The sequence below is a fragment of the Paroedura picta genome, chromosome 4 (genome assembly GCF_049243985.1).
Source record: "Paroedura picta isolate Pp20150507F chromosome 4, Ppicta_v3.0, whole genome shotgun sequence".
In the NCBI taxonomy this organism is placed as follows: domain Eukaryota; kingdom Metazoa; phylum Chordata; class Lepidosauria; order Squamata; family Gekkonidae; genus Paroedura; species Paroedura picta.
In genome coordinates this window covers 59,890,043-59,915,552 of record NC_135372.1, presented here as the reverse complement: position 1 = coordinate 59,915,552, position 25,510 = coordinate 59,890,043, and the positions used below count along the sequence as shown (strand labels likewise).

Here is a 25,510-nt window from a genome sequence, read left to right as displayed (position 1 = left end):
GGGTAGTCAAACTGTGGCCCTCCAGATGTCCATGGACTACAATTCCCAGGAGCCTCTGCCAGCATTCGCTGGCAGGGGCTCCTGGGAATTGTAGTCCATGGACATCTGGAGGGCCGCAGTTTGACTGCCCCTGGTTTATGCAGTGCTATCATACATAGGCAACTACTTCTCTTGCTTCCGCTTGCACAAACAGAAGCGCATCTTTGGATTTCATGTTAATTTTCATACTAAAAATCTGCCAAACAATAGATTCAATTGTAAGTAGAAGATATCCTCCTCAAATGAAATGCCATCTGTAACCCAGCCCTGCATTTTAAAAGGTAATACACAGACACAGGAACTGCCCAATAGTTCGGGTAGCAAAACCAGTAAGACACACATTGTATAGTTCCTGAAAGAAGCAAAGATATCATCTTTCCATATTAATTTTCAAACAGAAGCACCACGTCATTATAGAATACAAGTAGGAATATCAAAGAATCAGCTGTTTCACTAAATCCTAGAGGGCTAACATGCAATTTCAAATATAAGCTATACATGAAACACTTTTAGTTTCTAGGAAAAAAAACTAATTGTGCCATTCAGATTCATTACTGATAACAGAAAAAGATATCCGGGTTAGGACAGATATAAATATGAGTATCAGGATGGAAAGAATCAAAATGTTCCAATGCAATGGCTATATGTTGCTGTATTTGCATATCTAGACCTTCCCACAAGATATGCCACAAAAACTGCTGTTATAAAATATTTCAGTTTTCTGTTCAAAACCTCAATACCTATGCTAAAACAAAAAAAAAAACACTGTCAAAAGTTATATATATATGGAGAACTAAACACAAGGCAGAATTACAAATAGGTGTTTAAAATGCAAGTAAGATCTTGAAAACAATAGTACTTGAGAATGGAAAGACTGATAATTCAAGAATCACTGGAGTAGATGTCGAATTATTTTTTCTCCATTTGAGCATAAGGTACTGTCAATCTTCCAGAATTAAAATTATATACTTCTAATTACCAGAATATATATATATATGTGGGGAGTTTAACAATCCTACGGCATATATAATAAAACATTAAGTACTTTTTAATATCATGTACATATGCTGTAAATCCTAACAGATCGGAACCTTTAAAGTTTAACTATAAATGGATGGGTTCTTCTTTCTGAACTTAAGTAGCATACATTATGCATGTTCTATTAACAAAATCAACCTATTTGTAAAAAGGTAAAAATGCCTGGAGCTAAATTAACACTACAGAGTTTTCCATTTAAAGTAGTGAAATGTCAAGAACCGGAAAATTTGTTTTGTGAACTAAGAACTTAGTATGCACCTTTGTCACATGATTACCTTTAAAATGAATATATTTTTCAGTGGCAAGTAACCAGCAGTTTCCTCTAGCTGCAATTCAACACTCATTAAAGCTGCTAACAAGTTTTTGCTTATTACATACTCAATTTTTGTTTCACTTACTATTGCTGAGACATCCGTTTAGTATAAATTTCAATAATTTAAAGCCACATCATAGATGTTACTCTAACTTCTATTTTTATGTTCATTGGATGAAATTAATCCAAAATACTGTTCAATGTTAACTTCTGATAAGCAAATATCAAAACTTCCCAGACAGAATATGCAAAAAATACAGAACAAGTAAATGCAATACAATAAAGCTGACAGAACACAGGAGTTACTTTTTTTCTAAATGCCTTAACTTATTTAAAATTATGGATACCATCTTAACACATTACAATTTTTCCTTTAGTTGATTCAGTAAGTTTATTTGTGCCTAGACCAGCCTAACAGCTTCTTCTTTGAACCATATATATCTTACTGAGACAAGGATGACAATATTTATTTGGGAAAAAATCCCATTTTTCCCCTTATGTTGGGTACACAACACTTGAATAACCAAGCATTCAAATGAAAAGGACTGGATTCTAAGGTGCTGTTCTGAAGACGCAACTCTGAAAGTAGAAAAGAGCAAACATCCAGTAGCACCTTAAAGACTAACAAAATTTGTGTTAAGGTATGAGCATTCATGAATCACTGCTCACTTCTTCAGATATAGCTAGAATGTGAGTCCATCTGTCCTCTATATTGGAAAAAGGAGTGCTTTCAGATGGCAAATGACATTAGCAAGGAAATGCCAATAGCAGACGAATGCCAGTAGAGCGTGGCTGGATTAGGTGTGATATGTAGAGGGGCAGTAGGTGGTAATGATAGGAAACCTAGGTCTCAATTAAGTCCATGTGGAACCATTGTCTTGAGCTTCATTATCAATTGCAATTCAGAAGTCACTTTTTCTAATTTCCCTTTGCAATTCCTTTGTAAGAGAACTGCTATTCCTAGGTTTACAAATAAATGTCCTGGGAGGTTAAAATTTTCCCACTGGGAACAGACTAACACAGCTACCCATTTTGATCCATGACCCTCTGACAAAATGGCTTTTGCATCCATAGAGGAAAGAGGAAATTTTGCGAATTCCCGTTCCTGATGCAGATTATCAGAGCGCTCCCCACCTTCAGTCTATAGATCCACAAGAACATTGTGGGGGGGGGGGGGGAGAAGAGACACAGAAAGCTACAATGAGAGGGAGGAGATAGAAAAGCTGTCTTTGTCTAGTACAATGCAGTTTACACTGGTTGAGATCCAAACCTGTAGAGCAGGTGAGGTGCATATGCCCTCTATATTACATTTACAAATGAAATATTTTGAGGAAATTATGAACAACACTGAAATCCAAGGACAAACACCAATTGAAACAAGTATTCAAGATTCTTATCAGTCTCCTTACTTTATCTATCACATTTTTATCCTGCTTCCTCTACCCTATTTATTTATTTATTTATTTATTTATTTATTTAGATTTATATACCGCCCTCCCCGAAGGCTCAGGGGGACTAAAAGGGACTCAGGGCAGTTAACAGGATTTAAAATACACCACTAAAAACAATACAAAGACACAATAAATAATTTTTATTGTGGTTGACAATACACTGGTTGACAATCTTTCCCCATTAAAATCTATCCCTTAGCAAGCCTGGTAGGAATGTGGATGATGAAGATATAGCTGAAGTATATCAACTGCCTGGTGGATCACAATCACCCAAAGGTTTTCTGAAAAAGAGGAGCATTTTGCATGCCCTGCAGAATTTAGGAAGGCCCCACGAGGCATGTACTTCTTCAGGCAGCTGGTTCCACTATTGAGAAGACCCTCATCCTTGTTGACACAAGGTGAGCAGTTCACGGGACAAAAACCTTCAATAACTTCTGAGATGAAGATCAGAGAAGACGGAGAGGATCATGCCAGGAGAGGCAGTCTTGAATGTGTGAGGGTCCAGGCCATACAGGGCTTTAAAGATGAATACTGAAACTTTTAATCAAAAATGAACTGGGTGCCAGTGCAGCTGCATTCTGGAACACTTACAGTTTCCAAAGCTTTTTTAAAGATAGTCCTGCATAGAGCACTTTATAGTAGTCCAGTCTAGGTGACTGTTAAATGAATTATTTCCCCCTTACATTGTAGACTTTATTATTTTGTTCAATTTTGATTTCATTTATTTAGTGGCACTGTATGCCATGTGTTTAGGGGCAACAGCTGAGAAAATACATACATAAACATTGTGGTGGAACATGCCAATGAACTGCAGCTGACTTATAGCAACCTTTCATAAGGGTCTCAAGTCAAGAGACATTCAGAGGTGCTTAATAACAACAACAACAACAACCACCAACTTTATTCTTCCCATGTGGCTCAGGGGGGTGACATCAATAGTAAAATACAATCATGACATTAAAACTTTAAAACACGTTAAACAGAATTCATTAAAACATTGTACAGTTATTTGCTATCCCCTGCCTTTATGTGGCAACCCTGGACTTTCTTAGTGGACTCCTATCGAACTAGTAACCATGGCCGACCCCTGTTTAGCTTCTGAGATCTGACAGGATTGGGCTAGCCTGGGCTATCCAGGCCAGGGCAACATAAATATTACCCAATTTTTAAAAATCAGAACTGCAGTTCTGGTTTGCAACACTGTATTAAAACAGGATCAAAAACACAGACCAAGTATTATTCTCAAATTCATTAGTTTATCTTTGTCTGATAAGCATCTACAAGAAGAAAAACTGAAATGTAAATAAATTACATTTAGCAAAGAAACAATACTGAAGGAAGAATGAAAAATACCAAAGAAGTTACATTGTTTATATCATTCTTCAATGTAGAAGCTGAGAAAATACCCATACCTGGGTATTTCTGGAAGGTTAAAGACAAGTTAGTATAAAATATGGCTGCTGCCCAGGGCTAGATTAAGGCCAAATGATGCTTCAGAAACACAGGCAAACAATGGTGCACCCTCAGCACTATAACATACCTCATTTAAGCAATCAACTGAAAAGTTTAAATCAGCTACTAGGAATAACAATATTATTAGTTCATACCCTGCCTTGAGAAATTATGCAATAAAAGAATACCGAACTTGTAAATTTTTGCAAAATTTAGCAAAAGAATTATTACATCAAATGCAAGAGGATCTCTAAGGATCTCTAATTGAAAGATATCAAAATGACAGGTGAGATTTCATTCAAGTAAGTGCACATCAATGCAAAAGAGTATTACTTCACATATACGCTGATAAACACTAAATTTTTATTAGTGCCAAGCAGAACACATACGTATCCATAGTACTGAAAAACATTCGCATACTGAAAAAGGGAAATTCTAATCCCTCAAGTTTCTAGGAAGGCCATGGAAAATGGGTGAATGTAAATTCTATCAATAATGTATATTCTAACATTGTAAGGTGTTGTCAAGAATCATGGTGAGCAGCAGACAGCAGAAAAGGATCAAATTCAAATAGTTTCAATGAGAAAGGTGGACTAAAAAAACATAAGCAAATAAAATCAAATAGATTTGATAGAGTGAATAGAAGAATGTAAGCAGTATCAAGATATGAAAATCTTGGAGGGTGGGAAGCTTTTTTTCTAATGGAAAAATTAGAACATTTGGGGAGCACTAAAAACATTCACTTAAAAAGTTTTCTTTTGGAATTAATGAAATGCTGAAGGATTTATTCTTTCAAAATGTGCAGCATAATGTTTTTATTGCTATCAATCTATTCTACAGTATTGGATAAATAATACTGTTATAGGGTATCTTCAAGGATACATTAATTATACATTCTTAAAGAATTTTGTGTTTCCAATGTTAAAAAGTGATCCAAATATGCTGGCAATCTTTTGTTTCAGACTATTTCTGTCCAGTTAATACAATTGTTCATTACACAGTTTTAATGTCAACATTATTTTTTTCCTACAAGTCAGATGGCAAAAATTCAGAAACATGTGCTAGGATAACTTGGGGAGTAATCCTAAGTGGGTCTACTCAGAAGAAAGTTCTTTCCAGAACAGTGTCTTTAGGATTGTAGCCACACAGCACAAGAGTTTGCAGCTTTGGCAACTGTAGTGGTTAGAGTGGTGAAGTAGGATCACGGAGAATGACGTTCAAAACCTCACTCTGCCATGAAAGCTTGCTGTCCTAACCTACTTTACATAATTGTTTTCACACACATCAAATGCAGAATATAAGACCATTTTTCAAGTCCCCATTGTGGAAAAGGTGGGGCATAAATGAAATGATACAAGTAATAGTAGTTTTGTTTGTGGAAAACGGGCATTTATAATCCCATGAATATGACAAAGAATAATTTTATATGCTAACTAAGTGATAAATAATTTTATACTGCTAAAATAAATGTATGTTTCAGAGAAAATATTGTATATATTTTAATTTTTCCTACAAATTTCATTTTTTTCTCTAGGAAATTTTTCCATGGCTTCAAATTTGCTAGAAATTTTGCATCTGTAAGACAGGATGAGGTTTGTTTTATTAATCAGAGGTGCTCATTTCTTCTTTCAGGTGTAGTACAATCTAAAAATCAAGTCACAGCTGAAGTATGGCAATTCTATAGAGTTTCTGAAGCAAGAGACATTCAGATGTAGTTTATTGCTTGCTTTGCCCTGGCCTTCCATCTAAGCCAGGGGTAGTCAAACTGCGGCCCTCCAGATGTCCATGGACGACAATTCCCATGAGCCCCTGCCAGCAAATGCTGGCAGGGGCTCATGGGAACTGTCGTCCATGGACATCTGGAGGGCCGCAGTTTGACTACCCCTGATCTAAGTACTAAGCCTTAGCCTATTTATCATCCAAGATCCAACAAGATCAGTATAGCCAGGGTTATCCTGGCCAGGTCAACTAGACCAGTGGTCCGCAACCTTTTTTAGGCTGCGGACTGGTGGGTGTGGAAGGGCAATCCGGCGGCCGCTCATGCATGGCAGTTTCGCACATGCATGCATAGCTGGGCCGCCCATGCAACCACGCATGCACGGCCCGGCCGCGCATGTGTGTTTGCGCATGCGGCCGTGCTTCCCTCTCCCCCCCCCCCGCAAAAAGAAGCTTGCGGCCTGGGGGGGCGGGGAGAGGGAGCTGCAGCCCGGTGCCGGGGCCTTCACGGCCTGGCACCGGGCCACAGCCCGGTGGTTGGGGACCACTGAATTAGACCTCACAGTGAGAGGTTGAGTAATTAACAGGTCATCTGTCATCAAAAAATATCACCAAAGATTCAAAAGAAAGCAGATATTTCTTCAGAAACTTTAAGATAAATCCAGAAACCTAAAAATAAAAACTATGATCACAGTATAAAATCAGATGATCTAATGGCAATATTAACCTTACTGTCTACCTCATCATTCAAATCACATATTCTATGCCCATTCCATGATTGCTATGCTTACAAGACTGAGTACCACCCAACCACTGAACAGACTGCACACAAATTACGTTCCCTTGACAAACAATTTTATCACCCATTTTAGGCTTCAATCAAATGTGCCACATGGATCTAAACATAGAGACATTGGCTGAATAAAACATATGGAGCTGATATGTGTACAATTAAGGACAAAGAATAAACCGAATTTAAATCAAATACATACGGCAAAATAAACAGGCATATGTATTCTGCTTCTTTTGTATTTACCCTAAGATACTCAACATAGCTTTTTGATTAAATGAGCCACAAACTGCTTATTCCTTCCCATGACAACACATAAGGGCTTCTTCCTTTTAGCACCTCATTCCATCCCAAATCACAATCATATTCTAGCATGTGTACACTCTAATTCTGCACTATTTTTTCCACCATTAGTTTCATTCTCTTCTTGTTGCTTTGCCTAGAGCAATGGTGGGAAATCTATGGCACACATGCCAGAGGCAGCACTCAGAGCCCTCTCTGTGGGCACGCGTGTCATTGCCCCAGCAGAAAGTTCGCTGAGTCAGCCTGCACGAGGTCTGGCTTCCCGGCACCCAGAGGATGGGGAGGACTCTTCCCACGTGTTCCCTGGCCCGGGAAGTGATTGGCTAGGATGGATCACTCAGCTGGGCTGGCATATGCAAGCATCGATAGGAGCAGGAAGACTGAGCTGAATGGAGCCCAGGGAGAGGAGAGGCAGGCCAAGCCCCACCAGAGACAGCACACATCGCTGCCTGCACGCATAAATCCTCTCAATGGAGCAATGGTGAAGAAGGGAGGGAGGAAGTGGAAAGTGCGGGGAAAATAGGGAGAGGGGAACAAAACCTAAAAATAAATGGTCCAAAAACAAAGGGCTTTGTTATTGTGTTTTTCTATTAAGACAAAAGATGTTAATGTGTGAGGTTGTTTTTTCTAAACTAAAACCTCAGTATTCAGGTTAAATTGCCAAGTTGGCACTTTGCGATAAATAAGTGGATTTGGGGTTGCAGTTTGGGCACTTGGTCTATAAAAGGTTTTCCATCACTGGCCTAGAGCCTCCTAAGGAAACAGCTGCTGTCATTTTCTAGTTACAACAGTAAAATTGGAGCTTCACTTTCTATTCTTGCATTCTGACTACAGCAGTCTGTTAAATGTTTTCTTGCTTTTCAATTGTGCAGGTCTCTGCTAGCAAACAGTTATTAGGAAAACAATAACCTGTGCTCATCTAATGGAATTTATCAGAGAAAAGCAACTAATATCATATGTAACATTTCATTTTTGAGTAATTGTTATCTGTTATTGGTCCAATAAAGCCATACATTTACAGAACTTTTTACAACTTACTTCAGGTTGATGTTCTTCAAGCTGCAAGTTCAAATTCACTACAAAGACAAACCTATAAACAAAAAATAAAAGACTTTATAGAAACCTATCTTGAAACCATGCTTTTATACTCTTGAGTAGGATACCGGTTATATGAAGAAATACCAATAATAACTGAAATCTAACCACCTCTCCCAGTATATCCCCTGGAAAGCACTACACCTAGTTAACCCCAAGTTCTTGGTGATCCCTACCCCATGGACATACATCTATTCTTGACCAGAGCCAGGGCCTTTTTGGCCCTGGCTCCAGCCTGGAAAAAGGAGTTACCTATTGAGATCTGAGCCCTAATGGAACTGTCAAAGTTCCACAGGATTTGCAAGAAGACACTTTACCACCAGGGCTATGGCTGAGACCAGGGCAAGTCCAAAGTTATATTGACCTCACTCCAACTCCTCTTTCTTGGCTTTAGCTATTTTGATGTCATCCACAGCCAGGGGTAGATGGTGGGGGGTGTGAAGGAGGTGGGGATGGGGGTTTTAATTGCATATTATTGTATTTTGCTGTAATTTAATATTGTAACTGATTTAATTGATTTTTTTATTGTTGTGAACTGCCCCAAGCCCATATGGGGAGGAGCACTATCCAAATTAATATTATTGCTATTATTATTATCAGAGCAACCACTGAAATTCGTGCTTAAGCTTCTGTTTTTTCCAATCTGTGAAAAATACAGCATATACATTTTTGTCCCCAAGTTTCCAACTACAATCATAAACTAACTTAATAAATGTGGTGCTAAAATAGCCAGTTTGGTGTAGGGGTTAAGAGTGCAGACTTCGAATCTGGCATGCCGGGTTCGATTCTGCATTCCCCACATGCAGCCAGCTGGGTGATCCTGGGCTCGTCACGGCACTGATAAAGCTGTTCTGACTAATCAGCCTCACCCACCTCACAGGGTGTCTGTTGTGGGGAGAAGAAAGAGAAGAAAAGCAGCATATAAGAACCAACTCCTCCTCCTCCTCCTCCTCTTCTTCTTACTGAAGTAGATTGACTTAGAGGACAAATATTAGTTTATAAATGAAAGGGCTTTTCCCCCAGTTTGAAACTTTGTACTATCATCATTCAAGTGTCAAGAGTGAATAAAACATCATACCCTCTAATACAGGGGTCGTCAAACTGCGGCCCTCCAGATGTATTGTAGTCCATGGACATCTGAAGGGCCGCAGTTTGACTACCCCTGCTCTAATATGTGCATGATTCTTCTGATGACATGCCAAATCTCTGAGAGAGATCACCACCACTCTTCCCCTTCCCCTCAGCCCAGAAATGTGGTAGGAGACCATGATTTTGAGAAACCCTGGGGTTTCTTGATGGCCCTGGAATGGTTTCCTGAATGGGCAGGATTGATTTTAATATACTTTTAAAATTTGTCAAACATTTATCAGATGATATATGGTCATGTTGACCTGTGCCCCACCTCCCAAAATGGTCAATTACGGGATGGGAAGGGATGGGAAGGGAGGGTAAGATGGGTATGTACATAGCTATAGTTCCCAAGCATATCCTGCATGATGATGCTACTTCTGGGGTTTCTCAAAACCTAAAGAATGTTTCAGGGGTTTCTCAATGTTAAAAAGAATTGAGACAGGTTGGTGTACATAAAGAGGATTTAAGTTTTTTCAAATTGCTTTTTCTGTCAAGTTTATAGTTTGAGACCCATTTCCTATGTTTTGTGCTCCAACTAAAAGCAATAAACATGGACAAACAACAGTAATCTAGAATTATTTCATTACAGATACTTCAATTGCCATTATCATTGAAAGATAATCAGGTGTACCTCCATTCTTCAAAGGCAATATAATCATGCAAGTTAAAAACTCTATTCTGTAATACTGCAATACTTCTGCATAGAATCAAATGTTTGCAATAAAATGGTGAAGACACACATGAAAAAAGGATGCTCCATATCTGTCATCTCAGTATGCCCATCAAAGTATCACCGCTTTCTGTTCTCTCTACCACAGAGCAAATTAGGCACAGTTTATTTAGGTAAAGAGAAGAAAAGATAAGCAAGGAGTGAAATCAATTTAACAATGATCAGGAATGGAAGAGTAAATACCCCACATTTATAGGGCATCTAAATGTCGCCCAACTGTTTCCATTCCACTGGGTTCATTCCTTAACCTGAGACCCACTCACAGGCCACTCTGATATACCAATCAGCTGTCAAACCTCAGAGTAAATCTTTCCTAGATTTAGAGCTTTAGGTTTAATCATTCCCCACCCTATGAAGCCACAAACAATTTTAGCTGCCTTGAGTCCTAGTGAAAAGGCGAACCATAAACAAAATAAAGAAAAGACTGGTTGAAAGAAGAGGTGACTGACATGTCACTGCAGTAAGCAGCAAAGGCCGTCTGTAAGCATTTAAGAAAATACTTCAAGGGTTAACACAATCATAGGCTCCATTACCATCTATAGTGTCTAAACATAACTATTTTATAGAGCTAAAAACACTTCTGTTTTCTTAATATGTCCAAAAAATATAATTTCTGATGGATCAGAATCTAATTCTTAAAGCAATAGAAAAAGCCAGGCTATTCTACATCTTTCTGAGCAATCTAATATTTAAATACAAATATTAATGGACTAAAGCTGAGACTTGTAATTATTTTTATTTATTTTAAAGTCACACTTCTTATTTATTCTGGTATTTATAAACAGAACCACTGAAAAAACAGAGAACACATAAAAGTGGTGCGGGCAAGCCATGCTGTCACATCAGCACTCATTGCTGATAGCCATTTTCTTTTCATATAAAACAGATGTTTCTTATTGCACTCTCTCTTTAAGCCTGAAGGTGGCAACAATTAACGTGTGTTCTTTTCAATCATAGTGAAGGTAGTCAGCAGCACTACTGCGGTCTAGTTCCACATACACCACCATTCAGATATATACAGCTGCACAACAAAACTTCTTTGATTTTTATTATTCTTATTAAAGAACTTGAATGAAACTATTCCAAAGGAAAACACATTACAACACACAAAAACAAATACTTGCTTTTTTACATATAAAACTCCATACAAAACAAGTCTTCTTGCTTCTCCACTTTCACATTAAATAGCACACTAACCTACTGCTTTCTAGTCAATGTGAAGATTTTCTCCCAAATTGTTCTGTGACACAGCCACATTCAGCCAATACCTCAAGGACATGGTGATATTCAGGCAGATTTCCACTCATGTCTTTCTATCACACCCTGCTTCTCTCTCATTCTCCTCTACCTATTTCTTCTCTTGACCTTCAACAGCATTCTTTTCAGTCACTTTCCTCACAAACCATCAGTTTTCAATAGTCTGTCCAATGTCATAGTCTTTTTTTTTTGGAGGGGGGGGGGATGCTGTCATGTAAGGTGATATGGTCAAAGCTATTAAGAGAAAGGAAATGGTTAGGGGTGGGACTATGAGCCTGAAGAAAAATAGTGAGGAAGTGGAATGGCAACGCCAATGGAAAAATATTTTTTTTCCTTCCTCCCTCCTTTGACAGCGATTCTGCAAGGATTGGCAAAGCCATTACATGGGTGCTATGGCAGAGCCGAGCAGCCAGCATTACCATCACTGCATCAACTAGCTTTGCATTTTTTCAAATTATATCCATGAGGGAGGTCCGCAAGAGCTGGTGCACAGCTGGGCTGGTTGGTGTGCACTGCTGAGGGGGAAAAAGTCCTGACTTTGGAAGCAAGTGGAAGAGCAAAACGAAAAAGGGATACCGCTACACATCTAAATATCTGAGGAGTTGGGAGGTAGAATGAAGTGTGGGTGGAAGTGGGAGACAACGATCCCCTTTCCCCCCACCTGTTATCAGCCCATCAAGGAAAAGGTATCACGGGAGAACAAAAAACACCACATGGAGGCTTCAGAAACAACACAGTCAGGCTTTTACCTCACCCCATTCCTTCTGTGAGAAATGTAGGAATAATGAGTAGAGGTGAGGGTATCTAGGAGAGCCTGGTTTAGAACCCACCTCTCCTCAGCAAGGATCCCACCATCTGAATGACCCAGGGCTCAGCCTGGCCCATGACATAGGGTTGTTGGAAGGAGATGGGGCAGTGGAGGAGGAACTCCAGTGTAACTACTTGAGATTTGCAGCCATAGGATGGGGAAAGAGAAAATGAAGAGCAAGAGATGGATCATAGCTATGCTTGACTGCCAAGGCTAGAACATATAGGGAGAAGGGGGTACTGAAAAAATAGCTTATTATTTGAAGTAAGATGAATCATCTCTTAATAGTGCTGTATATACAAAAAGTAAGTAATTTGTATGGAAATGTATGATACCCCCACTTTTATGGAATCCCCTTGGGGGGAAATAGTCTTGCATATGACTAAATACGTTTATTGGGGGGTTTGTGGGTTCCCCAATAAATCAATAGTTTCCACTGCTAGGAATCAATTTTTTTTTGTTTGTAGTTTGGGTAAAAAATATAATTACTTGGGTTTGCCTTTGTCTTTTACAAAGTATCTCTCTGATAGCTGGCATTATATTTTATGGCATACGTGGCCTAACCCAAGAAAGCGACATTTATTTCAGATCCAGAACTTGTGACAAATGATTTTGACACCACTATGTAGGGCTTTCAAGGCAAGAGACAATCAGAAGTGATTTGTTACTGCCTGCCTCTGCATAGTGACCCTGGCATTCCTTGGGAGTCTCCCATCAAAATACTGGTCATGATGATCCTGCTTAGCTTCGATGACATTTGGCTAGCCTGGACTATCCATAGCATTTAGCTTACTGTTAGGGGGGAACTGATAGATTTACTATAGGTGTCTGTTATTTACATCTCTATTTGGTTTTTTAGGTAAATTAGCAAAAGCATGCTCAACTAACTTTGGCTGGCCTAAATTGGCAACAATTAATTTAGGCTGCCTAAAACTTCAAAATTGAGAAAGGAGTTCGGCAAGGCTGTATACTGCCGCCTTGCCTATTTAACTTGTATGCGGAGCACATCATGAGAAAGGTGGGGTTAGATGAGTCACAAATTGGGATCAAGATTGCAGGGAGAAATATCAACAACCTCAGATATGCAGATGATACCACTCTAATGGCAGAAAGCAAAGAGGAACTAAAGAGCATCTTGATGCAGGTGAAGGAGGAGAGTGCAAAAGTTGGCTTGAAACTCAACATCAAGAAAACGAATGGCATCCGGCCCTCTCAATTTCTGGCAAATAGATGGGGAAGAAATGGAGGTAGTGACAGATTTTATTTTCCTGGGCTCCAAGATCACTGCATATGGGGACTGCAGCAAAGAAATTAAAAGACGCTTGCTCCTAGGGAGGAAAGCTTTGGCAAATCTAGACAGCATCCTAAAAAGCAGAGACATCACCTTGCCAACAAAGGTGTGTCTAGTCAAGGCTATGGTCTTCCCAGTTGCAATGTATGGCTGTGAAAGTTGGACCATAAGGAAGGTCGAGTGTCAAAGAATTGAGGCTTTTGAACTCTGGTGCTGGAGAAGACTCTTGCGAGTCCCTTGGACTGCAAGGCGGACAAACCGGTCAGTGCTAGAGATCAGCCCTGACTGCTCCTTGGAAAGCCAGATCCTGAAGATGAAACTCAAATACTTTGGCCACCTCACCTCATGAGAAGAAAGGACTCCCTAGAGAAGAGCCTAATGCTGGGAGCGAATGAGGGCAAAAGAAGAAGGGGATGACAGAGAATGAGGTGGCTGGATGGAGTCACTGAAGCAGTCGGTGCAAATTTAAATGGACTCCAGGGAATGGTAGAGGACAGGAAAGCCTGGAGGATCATTGTCCATGGGGTCGCAATGGGTCGGACACGACTTTGCACCTAACAACAACAACAACAACAACAAAACCCTAATCCCAGAAAGGGTTCATAGGAGATTTCATAATTTACTTTGGATATTATTAGAATACTAGCTTCAAAGCCTATTCCTAAGAACAGGCCTTGAAAAGGCCACCTCCCTTGGCCAGGCAACTTAAGGTGGCTTTGGGCCTCAGCTTGCAGCCAGATCAAGTGGGGCAGGCCAGGGCTGGGCAGCACGCAGTCAGCTAGTCAGCTCCTTAGCAGTCCCTAATGAGCTATCAGCAGGCCGGGAGGCCCTCGTCAGCAGGCCCAGCCTAGCAGGCCAAGAGGCCCTCGTTAGGAGGCCCTCTACCACGATCCTTTGCCCAGGGCTTTTCCCCTTACCTGCTGCTGGCTCCAGGCACTGAGGTGTCTGAGAGCAAAGAGGCTAGAATCCAGGGATGGAGGGTGGGAGCTGCAGGGGCAGGGGCAATCAGGACAAAGCTGGCTGCACCCTAATTGGCCCTATTCCAACTTGGACAGCCAGACATGTCCCACCCCCTAGGTTGTTTCAGAAATATATAGAGGAACAACAATGGATAAGGATTTATGATGTCTAATGCAACTACACTACAGAAAAATGAAAACCTAAAAGGGGAGGAAAGATAAAATACTTTTTTCCTCTCCCTTTTCAGGGCTTTTATTTTTTCCAACAGAAAAAAATCCTAGAAAATTTGGAGAGTTTGTATACAGCACTGGTCAGACCACACCTGGAGTACTGTGTGCAGTTCTGGAGGCCTCACTTCAAGGACGTAGATAAAATTGAAAGGGTACAGAGGAGAGTAACGAAGATGATCTGGGGCCAAGGGACCAAGCCCTATGAAGATAGGTTGAGGGACTTGGGAATGTTCAGCCTGGAGAAAAGGAGGTTGAGAGGGGACATGATAGCCCTGTTTAAGTATTTGAAAGGTTGTCATTTGGAGGAGGGCAGGATGCTGTTCCCATTGGCTGCAAAGGAAAGGACACGCAGAAATGGGTTTAAACTACAAGTACAACGATATAGGCTAGATATCAGGGAAAAAATTTCACAGTCAGCAGTGGAATAGGCTGCCTAAGGAGGTGGTGAGCTCCCCCTCACTGGCAGTCTTCAAGCAAAGGTTGGATACACACTTTTCTTGGATGCTTTAGGATGCTTAGGGCTGATCCTGCATTGAGCAGGGGGTTGGACTAGATGGCCTGTATGGCCCCTTCCAACTCTATGATTCTATGAAAAATCTCCCATGAAATATTTTCTCTTTTAAAGTGATTAAATGCTTCTTAAAGAAAGGAGTTTTCCACTCAGAATGTAAATAAATCTGGGAGAATGCAAGATGATCTGAGAGCTTTCTCAATTTTCCCAATAAAAAAATTGGAAATTTAGCAAGTGCTGAAAACAAAACCCTCTTGTACATATGTCTGGGTCAGAGACAAGGGCAGGCCAGAGTACTGTGAGTTACAGAAATCAATTCTGGAGGTAGTCCCAGGGTATAAGTGGAAGATGTATCACAAAACACTTGGAGAAGTTAAGCAACAATCATGAGATCGGAGACTTCCTGGAGGATTTATGTATGATATGTTCAGTTCCATGATGGCAGAAAATTGGAGTATAAAAGTAATATTAACTAACTAGGGGCTAAGCCTGTTGCATTCAGGAATACAGTGGGTGCTAGATTGGGGGGGGGGGGACACACGACTCTGTGGACAGCCTCCCCATCCCCCCAGGAACTGGAAAGGCTGCAGGCAGCTGTTAGGGAACTCACCAGCAGGGGCAGCTCTTCTGCAGCAGGGATCTGCAGCCTCAGAGGGAAGTGGAAGGAGGGGGTGGTCAGGGGTGGGGGTTGAAGTCAATCTGAAGCTGCTGGACAGGCAAGCAGGTTGGAGGAGTAGGCACTCACCCTGAGTGGGTGTTAAGCGCTGAGTGGCACTTAAGCCATGAGACACGCTCCTCCTCCAAGGCCTTGACAGAAATATTAAATGGAACAGATATTTATTACTAGAGCAACAGTTCAAGAAAGTATCTAAAACTTTTTATAGATGTCAAAAACACAAAGCCTGACTGCAAGCCCATAATTACAAAGAAATTGGAGTATGACATCAAAGGGCAAGAGAATGAGAAGAAAGATAGGTAGGAAAAGCTTAAAAAATGTGAATCTTCACCATCACTTCATAGGACAAATGGAGAGGTCAGCATGTATGTCATGAGGCAGAGCATTCCAAATGAATGACAGAGAATGATTCCAGCAATGTGTCAGGAAGATGAAGAGTCATACAGAGAGAAAAGTGACAGCAAAGGGCAAGAAAGTACTAACACTTTAAAACAATGATGGCAAAAGTGTTCTCCTTTTGAATTATCATTGCAAATTGTGAATGTGTATATTTTAATTCATCAAGAGTTATAAATTAGATCACAAACACTTTATGTATGCATGTTCTCATGATCATGGCATGTGCGACTTTGTCATCATGAATATAATGAGCTTACTCTGTTCTTTAAATTACATGCCTGTTTACAAAACAGGTAACAGATTCACTAATAAACTGTAGGACTGAGTAATTAATTACCATTTCATTATATATTGGGGTATGTGCAAATTCAGATTCTCCTCTAAAAATTACATTTCCATTTAAAGAGCATTTGTTGGTTTCAGAAGTCAAGTAATATTTTTAAGAGAAAGGAGCTCAGCAATCAACAGGTTACTCACTGCCTAGTGCACTAAACAATGAATGCTGCTGACAATGCATATGCCAAAGCAACACATAAACCCAAAATCCATCTCATTTGATTCGGTGAAAGAATAATTTGAGAGTACAGAGGATTGACTCAAATAAAAAGGACATTACAAAACTGAAAACTGCATTTTAAGCACATTATTTGCAAGCTTTGTAACATTAGTAAGCAAAGAACAGAGGTTTAAAACAATATAGAAACAGGGCCTGTAGCAGAACAGAAAGCAGAATTGTGGTCAAACTAAGAGAAAGACAAGGCAAGCCACCGTATATACATGCATATAAGCTGAGGCACTTAATTTTACCACAAAATCTGGACAAACTTATTGACTCGCATATAAGCCAAGGGTGGGAAATGCAGCAGGCTACTGGTAAATTTACAGGGTGGCCTAAGCGCTTAATCCATGCTCAATCATCACAGGCTATCCAGCCTCCCTCCTGACAAATACAGAAAAGTCAAGAGGATGAATAGCTGCTGGTTTTTGTACCCCCACTTTTCACTAACCAAGAGTCACAAAGCAGCTTACAATTGCCTTCCCTTCCTCTCTTGATGCTAAACACCCTGAGAGAGCACTAACAGAACTGCTCTGTGAGAACAGCTCTGGCAGGAGAACCAAACAGTGCCCCCCAGGCCAGTAAACCAGAGCAGAACAATAGTACCCAAAGTTGGCAACCTACTAAAGCAAGTACAACAGCTACCAAACTGGCGGCTACAGTGCCTCCCAGAATAAAACACTGAAATAAAGAACTGTAAAACTGAAAACTGAAAAAAGAACTGTAAAAATCAACTTTTAAAAGAAACTCCATGAAGAAAGGGCAAACAATGCTGCCCTTCAGATAAAAGAAGAAACACTAAAAAAACAGTAAATCCCAAAGCACCCCCAAAACCCACCTCACCCACAGAAACCAAAAGAATAGTTTGGAAGAAGTGATTAAGAAAAGAAGGGGGAGAAATATCAGAATCCCTCAGACAAACCACTGATGTCCTACAAGCTGCCAGAGTAAGCTTTCAAGATATCTGCACAAGGCAATGGTTAGCTGGAGGCAACTAGCTCACTTGCAAAGAGCTCAAGTTGCAAATGCAATGCTGCGATTGGATGGCTGGGGGCAGACTGTTAATCAATTATCTCTGTATAAGCCGAGAAGGGCTTTTAAGTGCTAAAAACTGTGCTGGAAAACTTGGCTTATATGTGAGTATATACAGTAAGTGGCAGATCACACAACTGAAGAAATTTGTCAGAGAATGCGAAACTATAGAACAAAATTAAGAGTAAATCAATGGGGTTGGTTATAATATTGATTTACTTCTATGTTATATTACAACAAGATCAGATCCTGATCCTATTACTTAAATTATCAGCCTTGGCTACTAAAAAACACCACGTTGAGTCTCCAATGGATTCTATTACTAGGATGTAATCTATTCATTTTTAATCCATTATAAATGTGTTCTTTTAACAAACATTCAAACTGGCACTGGCATCACATATCATGTTATATATGCTGGAATAAAATCTCATTTTATCACTTTACACAATAATCTGTCAACATACTGCCAGATATATGATTTTAATAGACAATTTCAAGTAGATCTTATGTCATTTTCAGTTTTGTCCTAAATTTAAAAATGCCAAACACTACTACATGGACTAAAAATGAACTACTAATTAGCCAGACTGAATTACCACCCCAGTGCCCCTCAAGTTTAAAAACAGTTATTATCCACGCTACATCTCAAAGTAACTATATCATGTCTCTTTCCTACAAGAAACAGTTTGATTTCTCTTTTCTCTCAAATGATTTAACTTGTATTCTTCAAGTAGCAGGTAAAACAGCTGCTACAGTATCAATAGGCCTCTGGACAGCTTTCCCTGACCTCTTTCATTTGAGAACCCAAATTCCTATTATGCGTTCAAGTGAACAGAAAACTATTATGTTGCTGAGAACAGAAAAATCATTTAACGGTGTGCAACGATAACCTCAATTAAAAGTAGAAGGTACACAACATACCTTGCAATTTCTGTGGAACAAGATGCTTTGGAGCATCTTTGCTTTGGGATTCAGAAGGACTGGGGAGATAAAGGTGATACACAAGCTTTAACACATTTTCACATTATTTCCAAAGTCAGAGATGCAGACCAACAAAAGAAATACTTTAAAAAATTAGAATCTGGATAAAACTATGACTATTACTTCACTTACACTATAGCAGAGCAATCTCAACAGCAATTGAGGTGGTATTTTCTGCCATAAGTTTACAAAGTCCTGAAGACATAGCTTCAATCATTTCTGCCAGAAACCCCCAACCCATAGTATGATTTGATTTACCATGTTTATTTCTACCCACATTTAGTAACCAAATTAAAAAAAAAACTATTCCATGTTTTTATTTCCGAATAGCAACGAATACTTGCACTGAAATATCAGAGTGGAAAAAAGTAAATTCACTGTGGTTTAAATGTTATATTTTAATCAATTCAAACCTTTATATTATTGGAATAATACTAGTATATGTTAAAGACAAGGGTTTGTAGCCGAACCCAGTTCAAAGCCAAGTTTCTGTGATAGGATATCCAGAATTATTAGCAGGAGGCATTCCAGAACCATTTTATAATTTTATATAATGTGTACTTATATATCATGGGTGGCCAAACTGTGATCGTTTATGCACTGGAGGTTTCATGCTGGGCTGCAGCCTGGAGTTCTAGTCATGGCAGGTTGCCCCACCTCTTCCTGCACCCACACGGGGAAGCATTTGGCCTGGTGCTCCTCATCTGCCCCCAATTTTTGCCCCTGCACGGGAGCTGGGGCAGTGAATTTTCTAGCGCATAAATGGTCTGTGATTCTCCATGGACTACAATTCCCACGAGCCCCTGCCGGCACCATTACATCTGGAGAGCTACAGTTTGGCCACCCCTGATTTATACAATCACAAAATTCACCATTTCAACCCACAACCTTGGATAAATGCAAACTCTTTTCAGACAACTACTATAAATACTATTAGAGACTGGCAATAAACCCAATCAGAGGGCAAATTATCACATAAAAGAGTCAAAAGTAAGGTGATATTCTTATTAGTTCCAAAATAGTCATCTGCAAATCAAAAAATGTGTTTGATTTCACTCACTATCTAACAACAGCAGCTGTATGCAGGGGCAAAAAACATTAAAAGCCCCTTTTCCAGCACCCAGATAGGAGAGAACTTCACATATCAGCAATTCAACAGTTTTCTAGCCTTCACATTTTCCACCCAAGAGTTTTTTGTTCTTAGCAAATAAATTCTAACAGCTAAACTGGACAATGGACAATTCATATACTACATTTAAACTTACTAAAATGCACAAACCTAAAGAATTATGGCAATTAAACAAACATAAGCATTGTGTTCTGTGATAAACTAATAATCCAGCAGCTAAAATCTTCTCTGCTCTTTAAGCCTCTGTCCAGGATCCAGAAAATCTTGAGGTTGAAAGAAAAGCTGGCATCTGACAATTCATTCTTATGACAGGTGACCTGTTTTAATAAGTGATAGGCCCAAGACTTACATATATATCACATTTGTTTTATATGTCATTGCCACTCATCTGATTTAGTAGTTGTTTCTCAGAAGAACCATGGACTTTCTGTTATCGGAAGAGAGAAAGGAATAGCACTGAGCCCCAGATTTAGAGAACTTTATGGTATGGCAACTACTTTCTGAAGATTGCACAGAGCCTTTAACTTGTTCCAGCCTTAAAATAACAGCACAAATCCTGAATGAAAAGTATAACCTTGTACACAGCTTCTAGCCACCTGCACCATGAGCCTCAGGGGATGGCAGTATACAAATGTAATAATAATAATAAACCACACTGAACTGTTTCTGAAATAGCATATATGATAGAATGCTTAGATCCTTACCTGGTGTATTTCTCCCTCTGCCCCTTTGGCAGATATTCTGGGAGAAATAAGCAAAAGCTACCAGCTTCCTGAGTGCCCTGCTTGTGCACACAGTGGCACTTCCTTTTGCACTCTACGCCTTCTAGGTTTAATCTGAATGTATGGAGAGGTGGAGCTATTCCTTGAAGAACAGAACCAGCTCACGTGCCTTCTCACTTGCTGATACTTCCCTACCTTTACCCTCTGCATATAGAGAAAAAGGATGGCTACAAAATAAATAGATGTTTGGTGTTTAGATGGGAGCTAACATGGAAGAAGCATAGACTTGGAAAGGACTTCCAGGGTCATCTAGTCCAATCCCCTACAAAAAGCAGTAAATTCACCACTACCTGCTCACCACAGGAACCCCAAAGCAACTGCAGAAGCAGCTCTTGCAGCATTCCCCCAATCACTGACCCTTAGACCCAATTTCTCTGTATCTATTTAAGATGCACACAGAAGAAGGGAACAGAAAACAAGAGAAGGGACATAGATATCTTAATTTCACTAAGTCAATCTGACTAAGTCTCTGGAAGAGCAGCATACTCTTTTTTAAAATAATCTGGCCAGTGATAAGCTATCAAACAAGCTATGCATTTTTCTCAAATTTTAACAATGAAATAAAATCAAAGTGAAATTAAGTAAGTACTGTGTATTTTCAGGATAAGCATAGATCCATCAGTTCTAAAATTACCATTATCTCAAACAAATAACTATTTCTAGGTTTCACAAAGATTTCAAAGAAATTCTAATAATATAGAAGTTTAGCCTAAACCAATCTTGGGGGAGATTTCTTGACAAGAAATTCCTATTTGTGGATTTAGCAATATCCTGAACTAGCCAATACAGGAGATTTAGATCCAATTTTGTCTTAGCACTCTTGAATACTAAGCATCAAATGATCTGTAAGGAAATACATGGGGATGTGATGAAAAACTGAAAAAGACTCATAACTATTATATATCAGTTGATGTAGTATAGTGGAAGAGTGCTGAATAGAACTAGAGATCTGTGTTCAAATCACCACTCAGTCATAATGCTCCCAATGATAATTTTATGCACTGGAGGTTTCATGCCGGGCTGCAGGCTGGAGTTTTAGTCGTGGCAGGTTGCCCCACCTCTTCCTGCACCTACACGGGGGAGCACTTGGCCTGGTGCACCTCATCCGCCCCCAATTTGTGCTCTTGCACAGGAGCTGGGGCACTGAAGTTCCCAGTGCATAAACGGTCAATGTGACCTTTTGCCAATCACTCTCGCATTCTAACTCACTTCAGAGGACTGTTGTCAGGACAAAGGGGGGGGGGGGGAGAATCATGTACAGTGCTGGAAGGTACTGGAAGAATACAATTTAAACAGACACTCTAAGGAAAATACACCTTGAGGAACATGTGAGATAAAGCATATAGGTTATGTTACATTCATTTTTCTTCAAAACATACAAGGCATTTTTCTTGTGCTAGTTTGGTATTTATCCATGGCTGGTCAGTGCTGAATATCCATTGTTATAGTAATCCTTACTTACAAGATAGATCACTATTTTGTCCAATCTTGCAAAGGAAGGCAGAGCATAAGAGAGTGGCTGGCGACTACGTCAGTATGTGGCTAAAACAGTATTTCAAACCTATTTCTGAAAATTAGTTCACTCACTCTCTTTATGCAGAATAGTACATTACCACAAACCTTCCCAAAGTCCAAGAATCAGAATACATTGAGATGTACTCAAAATAGGCATCCTTTGATTTTGAAAACATAGGGTTTTTTAGAAGAACACCAAAATGTAGCCCTGTAACAAATCCTAAACCACTTCTCATTGCATGGTGTCAACTGTCCATAGCTTAGCAAATTTCTGGTTATATCTGAATTTCATAATTTACCATGAACCAAATAACATTTTCAGATCCTTGTTTTCTCTGGTTCCCATCTCACACTCTAAACACATGTGAGAAAAGGCAAAAATTGTGGAATCTCTGACAGATAACAAGTAGTTTCACAGCATCTAAAAGTTCACAAAAATTGCTTTCTTGAGTCAGCACTTTCCACCAAGCCTCCTGCACCATCTGTGTTGGCAAATGTTAAGTCCTGTCACACTGACCTTTTCTTTAGTGTCATTCTGTAAGAAAAATAATAGCATTGTTTTGGTACACTGAGGTACAGCTTGCTTTGGAGATTCCAAAGGTTCTCAAATCCTCTTCATCAAACTATTTTCTTGTCAGGCAGAGAGAAGCAAAATATGTTAAGCTGAGGTGTCCTTTAATCTTACCTATGCTTAAGCAGCAAACTCTTCAGCCCAAATTCTTTCACATCTTGAATCTTGCATCTGTATTAGACATACAGTAAAAATTTAAAAGCATTAGACTGCCAATCAAAAACCAATTACATTCTTCAACAATGATTGCATATAACAGTTAAGCAATTGTTTAAAAAGTGAACAAACTTTGCAGGATCGATATATTAAAACTCTTTTTTACTCGGCAAATTAATGCTAAACACTAAGAAAGGCAACAGATGTATAAAGCATACACAGCATCTTTAATAGATAGCAACTTAGCATGCCTTATAAGAGAGTATGAAGGCTGCAGCAGGTACCAAGTAACATACATCTGTGTTAATTACACAGTATCACCACCCCCCCCGGACAAGATCTCTTGTCCTATATTTTCAGAGGTTGTACCATAACAAATAAAAGGACAGTTTCAAATGGGTAGCTGTGTTGGTCTGAAGTAGCGCAACAAAATTTGAGTCCAATACCACCTTTAAGACCTATAAAGAGTTATTCAAGGTGTGACTTGAATAAAGATTTATTCAAGGTGTACATTCGTAAGCATGCACACTTCCTCAGACATTCCTCAGATGTCTGAGGAAGTGAGTATGCACATGAAAGCTCACACCTTGAATAAATCTTTGTTAGTCTTAATGGTGCTATTGGACTCAAATATTGTAGAAATAAAATGACAGGCCTTAACACTCCACAGGAACCAGAACAGAAAGTTTAGGAACCACACAACAGAGCAAAGCAGTAACTAGCACATTCCACTCCCAAGCCTGAAGAAACTGGATCATGCAGCATTAGTTAACAAGTTCCTGAATTCCACAAGGAGCCACAGAACTGGCCAACAAGCAGTATGAACCAAGGAATGTTTCCTAAGGAACCACTGTAACCAATGGGGCTCACTACCAAGTAAGTGTGCATAGGGCTGCAGGCTTCACAGCATTATCTCCTGCCTCTGGTGTGACTTGCAGAGGGGGCAAAGGCAATCTGAAGTGCTGCACCACCAATTAAGCCTCGCCAAGTGCTCTCCTCACCTACAAAATATGAATATCCTCGGTCCTCGGCAAGGTGAGGCCGGGTGGCACAAGCCTGCCAGCCTCCCCGAGCGATTTTACAGAGCGGTGCCCATCCGCCGCCAGGGTGACCTCACTCTGCGGCCTGCGCGGGTCACCACCGCTATTACCGCTCCGGGCTTTCCCCTCGCCCACCACCCAAAGTTCCTGCTGCTCGGAGGCCAGAAGCGTCTCCCCGTTGACTGGCTACTCCGTTTCATGTGACCGAACAAAACCCTCCTCGGCGCAGCAGCCCTTTGTGTCCGGCCCACTCACGGACCGGCGGCAACTTCGCGGGAGGAGGAGGCCGCTCCAGTCCCACCGCTGCGCTCCCCCACGTCGCCCGGGAGGGAACCCCCCGCTCACGAGGCCGCCTTTCGCTGTCGCCACTCACCCCGGGCGGCCGCGGCCCGGCCTGGCCGAGTCCCTCCGCTGCACCAGCGGCAGCCGCCATGTTCCTTGATGCGACAGGAGGGAACGGAGACCCCTCCCCCACTCGCCCCTCGGGCTCTCCGGAGCGCGCGCTCCCGACAACGCTCGGCCCTCGACACCGCGAGGGGCTCCCCCTCCCCCAACGGTCACTTGCCCATACCCACAAAAATAATTATTTATAATAATAAAAATATTATCCATAACGGAAAACTCACGGGCTCGCCAGGGCGTGCGTCACTTGAGGGGGGGTTACGTACAGCGTCATGACGGCACCACGCCGCTTCGGATTTTCGCACACATTTCCCCTCCGCCCTCGTCGACGCGCGAGGCGCGTGCGCTGTGGCTGCCCAGCTCTTAAGTCAGGCCGGCGCTCACATCGAGCCCTTCGCGGGGCAACTTAGGTGTGAAGGCATGTGCCCCCCCCCCCGCCCCGCACACAAGGCACACGCTGAAGGGAGCTCGAGGGATAACTCCTGAGGGCCAACTTTGAAAGCCTGTGGAAAGGTCGCTGTTTGGGACGCGGGGGAGCCCGGCGTTCCTAACCCGGCTCTCCTCGGCTGACTGGGTGGCCCCGATGACTCACTTCGCTGGGCTGGCGCTTCAGCGGGGCGGACTTTCTTGGAGGAAGGGCAGGAGAAAAATGCACGACAGAAGTGTATTAGATGTGTTGAAGCTTTTTGCCAGAAGTAGATCCCTAAAACAATTCATGCAACCTTAAGATGTAAAGTCCCAACAGAGCAGCAATTTATTTTAAACATTTTGATGCCACCTTTTCACCGGAACAAGGTCCTCAAAGCAGGGCACATTTAAACATTTGAGCAATTAAAAGCATTTATTTAAAATGATGATAACATAATGCAGCAAAAACACAAGCTATCGGAACCGGTGAGGGTTGTGTTATTATAATCCGACCACCCCTTTCCCCATATAATAAACCGTCATGGCCGATATTAGTATTGTAATTTTATGATGTTTTGAGTCTTCAATCTAAACATCTATTTTTTGTATTTTTTAGAATTTGATATGCAATTTCAATTATGTTGAATTCTGCTCTGAGTCTAGAAACGACTGATTAGAAGGTCAAATATAAATAAAACCAGGGAGGAAGGACAATAACTATTACTGGGAATATGCCAAGGGTTGC

At 40.6% G+C, this 25,510-nt stretch overlaps 1 protein-coding gene across 10 annotated transcripts in view; it reads right to left on the bottom strand.

The window, feature by feature from the left end:
• The window catches only part of ZNF644 (zinc finger protein 644), a 57,753-nt gene extending 33,082 nt beyond the window's left edge, over nt 1-24,671 (bottom strand). For 3 of the 10 annotated variants that reach the window (XM_077333050.1, XM_077333051.1, XM_077333060.1), the window contains exons 1-2: nt 24,329-24,575; nt 22,874-22,930 (exon numbers count right to left, since the gene is read on the bottom strand). In XM_077333050.1, coding sequence (XP_077189165.1) covers nt 22,874-22,930; nt 24,329-24,567 — 296 coding nt within the window. In that variant the 5' untranslated portion in view covers nt 24,568-24,575. The other 7 variants (XM_077333053.1, XM_077333055.1, XM_077333056.1 and 4 more) reach the window with 7 other exon arrangements.
• Nucleotides 24,672-25,510: the final 839 nt, after the last annotated feature.